The sequence below is a fragment of the Lonchura striata genome, chromosome 16 (assembly GCF_046129695.1).
Source record: "Lonchura striata isolate bLonStr1 chromosome 16, bLonStr1.mat, whole genome shotgun sequence".
NCBI lineage: Eukaryota > Metazoa > Chordata > Aves > Passeriformes > Estrildidae > Lonchura > Lonchura striata.
The window spans coordinates 10,827,417-10,839,518 of NC_134618.1; the positions used below are offsets into that span (position 1 = coordinate 10,827,417).

General features: G+C 42.1%; 1 protein-coding gene across 1 annotated transcript; it reads left to right on the forward strand.

Moving 5' to 3' along the window:
- On the forward strand, nucleotides 1-11,525 carry KDELR2 (KDEL endoplasmic reticulum protein retention receptor 2). The gene is made up of 5 exons (XM_021539764.2): nucleotides 1-206; nucleotides 6,579-6,679; nucleotides 9,060-9,218; nucleotides 10,278-10,530; nucleotides 11,215-11,525. The coding sequence occupies exons 1-5, from the start codon at nucleotides 116-118 to the stop codon at nucleotides 11,247-11,249; spliced, it is 639 nt and encodes a 212-aa protein (XP_021395439.1). The 5' UTR covers nucleotides 1-115; the 3' UTR covers nucleotides 11,250-11,525.
- Nucleotides 11,526-12,102: the final 577 nt, after the last annotated feature.

Below are 12,102 nucleotides of genomic sequence, written 5' to 3' on the forward strand. Positions count from 1 at the left end.
GTGCACCGGCGCGGGGCTGCCTGGCCACGTCCCCGGGCCACGTCGCTCGGTGCCCGCTGAGCTTGCGCCATCTTCGCTCCCCGGCTCCGGCTGCGCCGCCGCCTCTGCCGCCGCCATGAACATCTTCCGCCTCACCGGGGACCTGTCCCACCTGGCGGCCATCATCATCCTGCTGCTCAAGATCTGGAAGAGCCGCTCCTGCGCGGGTGCGTGCGGAGGCCGCGGGGCGGGACCGGCCGGGAGGCTCCGGGCCGCAGAGCCCGCCGGGGCCGGCGGCACAGCCCCGAACTCGCCGCGGGGTGCTGCGATCGGCCCCGAAGGGCCCCACCCGGGGAGAGCCCAGAGAGCCGGGGCGGCGGGGGGTCCCGCCTGTCTCGCTGGCCCGGGAGGCGGCCCCGGTGAAGCGGGGAAAGGCGGGGAGGGCACCGACCCCGCCGGGGCGCCCCGGGGCGGGCGGGCAGAACTCGGCCCGGGCGGGGGAAAAGGGACGGTCGTTCCCGTTCGCGCAGGGGAGAGGGCTCTGCCCTCCTCCTGACCTCCCCGCGACTCGGCCGCCTCCAAATCCAGCGCTGGCGGAGCGGCTGAGCAGCCGGGAGAGGAGGAAGGAGGAGGCGCATCCCCGCTCCGGGGTGGGGGTGCGCCAGCGGGAGCTGCATTTCCCTGGAAGGTGTTGTGCTTGCCATTATTTGTACTTTAATCCCTGTGCACGCCGCTCCGGCTGTGTCCGGGAGGGTCGCTCCTTCCTTACGTAACTGCCCGGCGGCAGGCGAATGAATGGGGAAGCCGGTGTGGAGCGGGGGGGGGAAGCAATTCGTCCCCCGCGGGGTGAGCAGCCGCCCTCTCTGCATCCCTGCGTTCCTCCATCCCTTCCCTCGCTTGCCCTGGGCCGCCGGTGGACGCGGTTTGGTGCAGCGCCGGCCGCCGCCGACTCCCGTTCGCAGCCCCTGAAGTTTCCCTCGCTCCCCTTGTCCTTGGCTTTTGTGCCGGAATTGAGCCGTGCTTCGTGCCGCTGTTAGCGCTGGCGGAAGGTTTGCTGTCGGGCGGGCCAGGCTGCAGTGGGAAGCTGTAGGAGGGCGATTCCCGGCGGGAGCCGCGGGCCTGTGTGACGTGGCAGCGGGAGCCGCGCCGGGTCCCGGCGGCGAGCCCCGCTCCGCCGCCGCTTCCCCCCGTTCGCAGCGGGCGTGCTCCAATTCCGTGTGCCGCGGTTCTCCTCCCTTCGGCTGTACGGTGTGGTGGTTGCAGGGAATTGCAGGCAGTTCCCATAACTGCAGCGGAGCTGATTTCTTTCAGAAAACTGGGAGCTGTTGTCATTCAAAATGGGCATTTCCTTGCGGTGTGTGTTATGTGGATCGGTTTTGTTGTGCACGGGAGCTTGACTTTGCCTGCTCTCCAGTGAGCTTCTCCTTCTTTAGTGAGGGCTATTGTTCTTGAAATCAGTTCACCGTGTTTTGATGATACTATTCAAATACCGGGTTAGCACTGTTGAACAGATGCATCTGTAAAGTTTTCAGTTGAAAGCATGAAGTTGTGACCTGAAATAACTGAGAATGGGGAAATGAAAGAGATTTACACTACAGGTAGGAGGAAGTACAGGTTTGGTGTGTTGTCATGTCAAATCACCAGCTAATCACTTAGTAGCACAAAAAAAAGAGTGAATGAATAGTTTTGTTTTTTAAAAACTAAACTTAATAGCTTTGGCTTTAACCAGGCTTAAAGTAAAAACTGTTCCTAACTTTACAAAAGAGGTCAAACAAGTGACTCCATGGCCCGCATGCAGTGGTAGTGCAGAACTATTGTTCCTGAGGTAATGGAGAACAAGTGCACCTTCCTGATTAATTTACCTGGCTCAAGGTTTAGTGCATGACAGGAATCCTGCCTGGATCCGGCAGGAGAGGGCCTTGTCTCCTCCAGCTCTTGAGTAGAGCTTTGTCCTGTGTTTGAGAAATGCAGTTGAAATTACAAACAGCAGGAGGGTTAATGATCTAGAAACTGAATGTCATTTAATGTCTGAAGAAAAAAATGTGAAATTATATTGCAAGGCTGAAATTCAGAAATGGTTTGAGCCAAGGGATTCTTAAGTGACCTTTGGATGTGAGGTTATTTACACAGTATAGTACAATGTGACCTCATCCCATCTTTCTGCTTAAAAAGTGGTCTGATGTTGCTTTCCTTAAGCCAATTGTGATTGAGAATCTCTGCTACTAGGGGTTTATTCATAAGAAAATAGTTTCACACCAATCATTGGTACAGCTTTCTTCAAGACAGAAAAGAAAACAGGCCTGTATCATATAGGTGATACAGCTCTCCCCTTTCCCAAATTAGCCAGTGTCCCTGGACACAAACACACATTCATGAGCTCTTTTAGTAGAAAATACTTGCTTAATTCATTTTCCTGAGGGTGGGGGGGAAAAAAGGCAAAAAAGCAGAAATGTGTTTGTCTTTGGTGTCTTCTAGTTCTGCCTGAATCCTCAGGAGTAAATCCAGATTTGTGTTGCTGCTGTGACATTGGTGTCTGAGGCCTAACAAATTTGTCTAGAATGAGAAGAACATGAATACCTCAAAGGACTATGAGCAAAGAATTTTATTTCTGGGGCTCTGTTCCGTTCCTCCTAGTGGTTCATTGTTGTTGGTTGAGGTTTCAATTGATGAAACTGTTGTAAATATACATTTGCATATGTTTGTAAAGTCATGCACGACAATAACCCCTAAACAGTTACCAGTTAATGTTAAGCAGCTACAGAGAGCCACTTATTAGAGGGCATTCTGCCATTTCTTTACACTGTATGGTTACTAAAGCCATTTATAAATTAAATAAACTTACACCTTGTGGTTATTGGTGACTAAGGAAACGCAGGCAAACCAACTGCTACTTTAACTGTGCATTTTTGAAGCAGTAGAGATTTTGAAAATAAATAAGGGCTTCTAACTGCTGGCTGAACTGCAAGCTGTGATCCATGAAGAGCTGGCAAACCACATGGTGCCGACTCCTCTCTTCTGGTTGCATCTGTGTGTGTCTGAGGCCTTTGTTCCAGGAGAACCAGGAGGCCTGGAAAAGCAGCTGGAAATGAGGGCGACAGCCTGTGCACCTCTGCTGCAACCTGCTGGTTTTTGAAGACTCATAGTCCCCATTTTCTTTCTTATGAAGTGACTCCTCTAATTGAAGAAGATAGGTAAGGCTAGGCTCATCTGCACTTTGAAGCAGTCTGTGTTTTCTGTGTTTGAGAAACTTAAAATTTTTTTTCCTTATTTAGTCAATAGGTTGAAAAGATAACAAGGAAAAAGCAAATCAAATCTTCAGAATTTTAGAGCTGGCAGGGAAACAATTTTTTGCATGTCTGGTTATTTGAGTTTCCAAATTTAGAATTTTGAAAAATGTTTGCCACTCAAAATAATGGTGCAAAAATCGTTAGGAAGAAGCATGGAGAATGTAGTAGGTAACTCCATTATCGACATCATGTCATAATTAGGAAATTCATGAGACTTGAGGAATCCTATGCTTTCAAGCATTGTTCTGTTCAGACTGTATTTTCTTACCCATTTCAAGTCAAATTAGGTTGTTTGCAGTGCAAATTACTGCCTGAAAATTGATTTGCATTTCTCTGTGCCATTTATCAAGTGTTAAAGGTGACCTGCGGTTGCAGTGCTGTCCAATTATATGCTCTATAATCTAAAAAAGTAATATATATAGTAAATGTGTAGTACTTTTGCTAGGTAATGTAGCTGTATCTCAATTTTATGTGTCTGTTGTGGACCAGATACTAGGCTAAGATGAAGACTTCTGACAGTACTTTGCTATAGGCTTCTGCTAATTTTTCTGTGTTTTCACAAAAATTGATGCTTTAGGTAGCTTTGAAATTTTTTCTCTCTCCTTGAAAGAAAGTATTCTCTTTTTCAGTTGGAAAATTTGTCTTTAAAATTAGGTTGGGTTTTTTAATTGGAAGCACAGGAGTATTAATGCTGGTACTTATTAGCAGAACCAAATGAATTGTGGTTCTGTGGGTGATGTGGACTTGGTACAGAACTGAACTACTTTATTTTTAAAAGCCTGTGAAGTTTCCATGGCAAAGTATGGACTGACCTTGCTTAGAAGAATTCTTGTTTGTAGGTTTTATGGCTGTGATGTGCAGTTCATACTTGGTAGGTGCTGTACATACTCCACAGCTCAGCCCCTCTGCTCCTGCCTGTTATTCCTTACCTGACTCACCACAGCAAAATGAAGTTGATAAGAAAGTACTACAATTTCAGCTCTGCCCTCCTGCCTGGCTGTGAAAATCACCTGAATTAAAGTTTCATGCTATGGCTTTCAGCCAAGATGAAGTGCAGAAGTTGAAGGAGTTTTTCCATTTGTGAGGATGGAACAAAACAGAGAGGTTTGGTTCTTCCAAATTGGAGCCCAGAGCTTTGGAAGAAGAAATAAAAATATTTTTATTTAGTTCAAGAACTAGTAATGTTTGTGGGAGTAAAAGGAAAGGGAAAAGGATGAGAATAGCGTCATTGTAGCCTCAGTGCATTGCTGTTGCCAGCCGTGAGCCAGGGTCAGTGTTGTGACATATACATTGATACATTTCCTAAAGTTTTAAAATGCATCAAAGTCACTGTTGTGTTTACCTATTCCCTCGCCCTGTTTTTGTTTTGGTTTAGATGTTTCTCCCATCCCTTCATAGGCCTTTGGTTTACAATTTAAACCTTGCCTAGTCTAGTCTAGCCTACTTTACTTGAAAATTAGTTTAATCTTGAGTCTAGAGTGGGTTTCGGGATTTCACAACTGTTCTAAAGATTCAAAAATCAGTGAGAGTATTGAAAGCCTGTAATAAAAATTACAGCTTTGGGGTTGAGGAGGTAAGATTGGCAATGGCTTAAAAGAATTTGAGAATTTGTCAAGTGTATTATATGTATTTATGACAGTATAGCCAGATCCAAATTTATAGCTGTTATCAATAATTAATATCTCTTATAGGCTTTTTTTTTCTGTTCCCAGTTATTTGCTAAAAGAAAATAGCATGCTAAATAATTTAGCCTAATTATATTCTGTAATCTGTCCAGGTGGATTTCCTTGTCCTGTGGATTCTGACCTTAGGACAGCTTTGCTTGCTGGGAGGTTTTGCTGGCAAGTTGTGATGCCAACAAGCGCACCTGGGATGAGCCCAGAATGCTGCTTCAGCTGTCTGTGCAATGCTCTTGTAGTTCAAAAAATGTCAAATGTATTTTTTTTTCTAAACTTTGGGAGGTAGTTTATGTTTTTTTTTTCTTCTTCTTTTGGGGTGGGGCAGCATGGTTTTTTTTGTAATACTTGCAGCTTGTGTTTTACAGCTTCACAGCCTGCAGATTTTGAGATGGTTTATGTTCCCTGTACTTTATTTTGGCTGTTCTGTAGGTGGCACATCAGGCTCACCTTGCAGACATTCCACATATGAAATTTGCAAACACACCCCTTTCTAATTGTTACTGTTTCAGCCATTCTTGTACTTCATAGGTTAAATTCCTTCATCTGGAGCAGTTTATGCCATGTTCCTTAAGCTGGAGTGAAAAAGGACTTCAATAGCCGTGGCAGATTGCCTTCTCCTAATTGCTTTATGGTGCTGTTAATAAAAGCCTTTCTAGAAATATCTCTGTATAAAGGGACAAGGATTTTCAGCCTCTCCTACAGAGTATTTTTCCCCCTTGTTTTTTGAAGAAGACTTGCATGCTTAGCTGAACAGATTCAATTATTTTCGCCCTGGATGACTGAAAACAAGAATAATTGGAATAACAAGATAGAGGCACAGAGTAGGTTGTTTTGTCCCCCTGCTGTGACAACCACCACATCAGTATTATGGAGCGATGCTTCACCTCAGCTTTCGGAAGCTTTTAGTGACTGACTGTGCAAAGCTTTTATGCTTCTAAGTGTGCTCTAGTGCCTGAAGTTAAGTACAAACAAACATTTTGACATTGGGGCTTTGACCTAGAATCGAAAGTTGCTTTGAAGATGTAGTGTAGATGTCTGACATTTTATCTCACTTCTTTTCCTTTTTAAAATTTTTAGTACTTAATAACATGTGGGTTTGATTGTTTGATGTTTTTCTCACCATGTGGCCAATTGAGTGTGTGAATTGAATTGCCTTATGTTTTAAAATCTATGTATTTCTCTAAAATCCCGTTATTGGTGCCATCATACCTTCTGCTTGTCACTGGGTCTGTTCTGTCTATTGCCCTTGTACCTTTCCAGCTATTCAGCATCTAAAGATTGTATTGAGGCATGTGACAGCTCTCTGAGAACTGAAAGCTAATGCAGCCTTGCCCAGTGTTAGAACAGATAGCTTGCAGGTGATATTTTTGGAGATGACACTACCTGCTGTGAGTAACTTCTAAACCTTGTGTAGTGCCAGCACCTCTTCCAGCACAGGGTAACTTGTGTTCACACTACTGAGCTTTATGGGCTTAGAATTCTGTTTGTACAGCTTGGGAACTTGGATTTTGTCCTAATTTTGTGAGCAACTTGCTTAAAAATAAAGGATATATCCTTTCTCATCCCAGCCATCAAATGTTTCAAAGCACCTCATCACTTTCTGAATGATTAATTATTTCCTTTATCACTTTAGGTATTTCTGGGAAAAGCCAGCTTCTGTTTGCACTGGTCTTCACTACCCGTTACCTGGACCTCTTCACTTCATTCATTTCATTGTATAACACATCTATGAAGGTAGAGTATCCTGAAGAGTTAGAAAAGCTAGTGAGGTTGCATGTAGAGTGCATAAGTCCATTAATAAAAGCCATTTTTAATGGCCCACTGCACCAAAGCTCCAGATGGGCTTTGGATAAAGAATGTGGAAGATGGACTCAAAAATCCTGCTTTTTTTTCCTGGACTCTACATGCAATTTTTAAAACTGTTTATATCAGGACTGTGGCATTTAGAACAAATGGCATTTTGGTTATTGAAAATGCAAGCTTTTGGAAGAGTGGTTCAAATAAACTGTATTTCTCATCTGAGACATTAAAGCTCAAGTAAATCTCCTTTTGTTTACTACAAGGTAAATTAGTATTCAGAATGCACTGCCAGAATTGCAGCTACTGTCTGGTCAGAGGCTGATCAAAAGTTGACATGAGTAAGGTTTAAGGAATGTAGCTTCTGTGAGTTGTACCCCTGTCACTTGCCTACTGAATGTCAGTGAGCCTGAATTTGAGTTTCTTACTTGCTCATTCCTGCAATTTCTGGTACTGAGTACAAGAAAATAAAGCAGTGGTCTGGGAGAGGGCAGTATGTTTATGTTTTTCTTAATCCAATTCCTTTTTTTTTTTTTATTTTATCGATGCTTTTCAGCTTTAATTTAGAGGGTAGTATAACTTTGCCAAGAGGAAAGACTAAAATAATCAATAATGTAAAATGTATGGATGAATTAGGAAAATAATACTTCAAAATAAAATTTTGTGTTTTAAACTCACACTTGAGTGAAATGTTTTAATACTAACAGTATAGATGAAGAGCCATGGATTAAATGAAATATTCTTGAAACAGAAGCTTTTTCCATATGTAATTTCTGACTGGAAGGTACCATTATGTGCCCTAAAGGAGAAGGTAGGGGGTTTTTGCCATTTATTCACTTATTGGTTGTGATTCAGGGCCATGAGCACATCTTTGTTCTGCAGCCCTCCTAACCAGAAAAGGAAGGAGTGTGGGAAAACTAACTTTCAAATGGCAACCTCTATTTCAGTTTCAAAGGTTGATGCTTAGAAAGACTGATGAATATAATTGTCTTTTCAGCCCATTATGGTAGTGTCAAGATGAAGCTGCTTGAGTGTCCCAACACAATTTTGTGTTATATTTATTTATGTGTAGGCGTATATAATGTTACACAGTTGTTGAGTACTTGAGAGAACTTTAGTTGAGAAGTCAAAAGTTGAGATTCTTGAGATAAAGAAATTTGTAATGTAAGAAATTTGAATTCATTCACATTTTGAGTGTCTTCTATGACTGTACCTGCTGTGATATTTTTACACCCATAGTAAAGGTTCCCTGTATCCTGTCCTGTGGTTCTTTATCTCCACTCAGCTGGGGTGCTTGTGTAGCAGAGCCTTTGGGTTCTGAGCTCCTTAATATACAGTATTTGTAGGATTTTGTCTGTGTGCAGAGCATTTAGTGATTAATAGTATCTGCAAACAGTGGGATTTTTAATCTGTTACTTCTCTGTTGCAAAGAACCCTTTTTTAATGTGATATATGCTTTGGAACATTTAATCTTTGTGCTGAAAGTGGCAGAAGCTAAAATATTTGTCTAGTCTGCTGTACTGTGTTGACTTCAGGACAATGAGCTCTGTCCTGATGATGGCAGATTGACCTTTAGAAAGTCTTTGAGTCTCTCTAGTTCTGTTTTTTCACCTGTAAAATGAAGTTTTTTGCTTATTCCACAGGGAATAACTATAAAGTCTACTGTGCCATAACTATTCAAAATAGGTAGGCATCAGCTCAAATTGAATTTTGGTTCATTGCTTCTCTCAGTCTTGCAGGTCTTGTGGCCTCTTGGTTGGTAAAAAACAGTGTCCAGTTGCCACTCTTTCAGATTTTAGAGATGTTCAAAGGTCCAAAGCAAATCAGCTAACTTGTGCTATGTTAAATGGTTGTCTGAATAGGACTTACTGATTTTTTTCTTAATTGCCACATGAGCCACACCATGCTGGGCTTTTTGAATGTAGAAAGGCCCCTTCCATTATTATTGTGTGTATGCACCTGCACATTTTTAACCTAAATGTTTGGGGCAGTGCTTCCCCTGCTGTTGGAGAACATGTATTCCTTCTCCAGTTGCTTCCTTAGTTCTGGAATGGGTCTTCACCTTTGGGCAGTCACTTCAACCATGGGCATGTGAGGCCTTTAAAGCAGCAAAACCAGTAGGGCCCAGAATCACTAATTTTGATTTATTACTTTGCTGACAAAAGTTAAGCACCACCAACAGCCTGCAAAACCACATAGACAACACAAAGAATCAAAAAAGACCACACTTGCTCCTCTTAGTGCTTATTCAGGGAGTGTGATTTAATGCTGGAACCTCTGTGGATTGTTTTGGGGTTGTTTCTTTCCTTACCCTCAGCTTATCTACATCGCTTGCTCGTACGCCACCGTGTACCTGATCTACATGAAGTTCAAGGCCACCTACGATGGAAACCATGACACCTTCCGAGTGGAGTTCCTGATAGTTCCTGTTGGTGGGCTCTCTTTTCTTGTCAATCATGACTTCTCTCCACTGGAGGTGAGTTGATTGTAAGCAGGAGATTATTTTGCTAAAATATTTAGAACATGAGGATGAGAATTTTTATGCCTGACAAGTGAATGGTTGAAGGGTGTCTGTGTTTAGTAGGTTCAGGCTAATCCTTTCCTCAATGAATCTGTGTGGTGCAGATGTCTGTGCAAATTTAAGGCACCTCAGGAGACCAGCATTTTTATCAGCATAGATTTTTTTATTAAGCAGAAGACTGTGTTTTTCCCAGTACACTCTGATGGCTGTATTAATTCAGAATTCCTTTTGTTCTGTTTGTTAAAGAAATCCCCAGTTTTTGAATAGTTGGTGCCACCTGGTGAAAACAAAAGGAATTATACTACTATTTAAATTTTATAGAATTGCAAATGGTCTATACTATATACTAAAGACTATAAAAAAGAATTGCACTTAAAATGCAGCTATGTGTTTAATTGTAGAAAAATTATATTAAAAATGTAATTACAGAGAGTTCAAACAGGTAATTTTTTCCTACAAAATAGAGAGTAACTTAAAATGCTTGTTTTACGTGGACTGAACTGTATTTTTATATTGGGGTTCAATGAATTTATTACAGAGTAAGGGAATTTGAATTGCAACACTTAGAGACATATTTTAAATTTTGTTCTCTGTTAATTGATTCTTTAAACAAATAGATAAAAAATGGAAGAACATTAAGCAGGGGAATGGACTTCATCTTCCCTGCGGCTTTCTCAGCATGGACTCTAAGCTGCGTTTGATGGTAATGTGAAATGTTTGCACACAGGTTCCCTCACAAGTAAACCTGTGTGTGCCAGCTCAGCAGAGAGCTGGTTTGGAGAGTCTGCTGTCTGCCAGGAGAGTTCCCTCCTCCAATCCTCTGGTTGATTATGAAGCTTTAACTTAGTTTTTCCTGTACCAGGGAAAGTTTGCCAAAACACTGGACCTGTATCAATAGGTATTCATCCATCCATAACATTGCTAGAGAGTGAAAAGCCAAGCCAAGTCAAATGTTTTCTGTCCTGCTGTTATCAGTAAGACAGTTGGATATACCTGTGTTTTTTACCCTTTCAGATACTGTGGACCTTCTCCATCTATCTTGAATCGGTTGCTATTCTCCCTCAGCTCTTTATGATCAGCAAAACTGGGGAAGCAGAGACCATCACTACTCACTATCTTTTCTTCCTGGGTCTGTACCGTGCCTTGTACTTAGTCAACTGGATTTGGCGCTACTACTTTGAGGGATTTTTTGACCTCATAGCTGTTGTTGCTGGTGTGGTCCAGACCGTTCTGTACTGTGACTTCTTCTATTTGTATGTTACAAAAGGTAAGTAATACAGTAACTTCCAGCTTCAGGTTGTGAAATGTAGCAGTTAACAGGTTCCTAGTGGTCTGCTACATCAGCATTACCAGCTCGTTTATTCTGTGTGCAAGTTAGTTCTGAAATACCCTTAATTTATTGAGTACACTTTGTGCTAGTGTGGAGCATTTCTGAGGATTTTTTGGGGGGTATGGGTAGAATATAAATATATAAATGGGCTGATGAAGTTTTGGAAAAACTTACGTATGTCTAAATATATATTGCTGTTGTCTTCCATGGATAAGCATGATCCTCCTGCTTCCCCTGATCATTTACACTGTTACATGCAGATCCCGTGTTTGCAGACACCTTTCTCAGTTGTTTGACTACTGTAACCACATGTGACTGTGACCACCATGTAACCACAAAGCTGTATTATTTTAGTCATAATACTTAGGAGGCTGTGGTGGGGGACTAGTATGTCCTATGAGGTTGAAAAGTGGGAACTTGAGGGTGCCACAAGAGGGTAAGGTTAGAATTGTTAATTCTAGTTTTACCAGTGTGTATTGAAGGGAGAGAGGCAGCCTAGGAGGATTGTGCAGTGGACCCATTTGATGTGCAAGTTTTTGGTCCCTGTGACATTTTAACAGTGCTTCTCCTACATCGCAACTTTGTTTTGCTGACTGTTTTCTTCCCCAATTCTCCTTGCAGTTCTCAAGGGAAAGAAGCTCAGTTTGCCAGCGTAAGTGCCAAAACATCACCAGCATCTGTCCTGTTGGATGCTTGGACAGAACAATCCTTATCACAAGCAAAGGTGAAGATGCTTGAGACAGAAAGTCAGAAACACAGCTCTTTATAGTGCAGGTAGTCATCAGCGGCTCTGTAAGAACGGAGGAAAAACAACCAGCAGATTTCTGTTTGATGCATCTTGCCTTTATCTTTTTTATTACTATGTATAAAGATTTTTTACATAAAGAAACTTATACTGTATTAATAAATTCAGTGTATGGTTTCAATTGGAATAGTTCCAAAAGTGAGATTTTTGTGAGATTGTTTATGACCAGGAACAAGTGCAAACGTTTTTTTTTTAATTTTCAAGATTTTCTTTGAAATGACTGATTTTTTTTTCTTTTTTTTTCAGTGCACAAATATGTGCATCCTTGATGGATGGTAGTCATCTGTTCTTTCCCTTTGATTCAGTTTTCATTCCACTATATTTATTTTTTTTCCAAAAGGCGAATATATCTCGACTCTAAATCTGAAGCCACCAATGTTTGATGTGATGTGCTGGTGCCCAGTCTTTGTGCCATCTGCTGACATGGAGTTCCTTATTCAAAATATATGCTGGTGCTAGAAGGGGAACAGTCACATTTTGAAGTTGTTCCCCTTCTAAAACAGACTGATGGCAAGAGGGCAATGAGGAAATCACTTGAGGCCACAAGGACGGGCTCTTTCTGTTCTGCCATGATGTCTGGGAAGGTAATCCCAATAATGAAAGCACTTGGCAGCCCAGGTTGTGACGGGCAAGAGATGTGATAGTATTAATTACTGGGAAATGTTTGTGACTGTGTTGTTTGTTCAGGAAGAGAAGGTTAAATA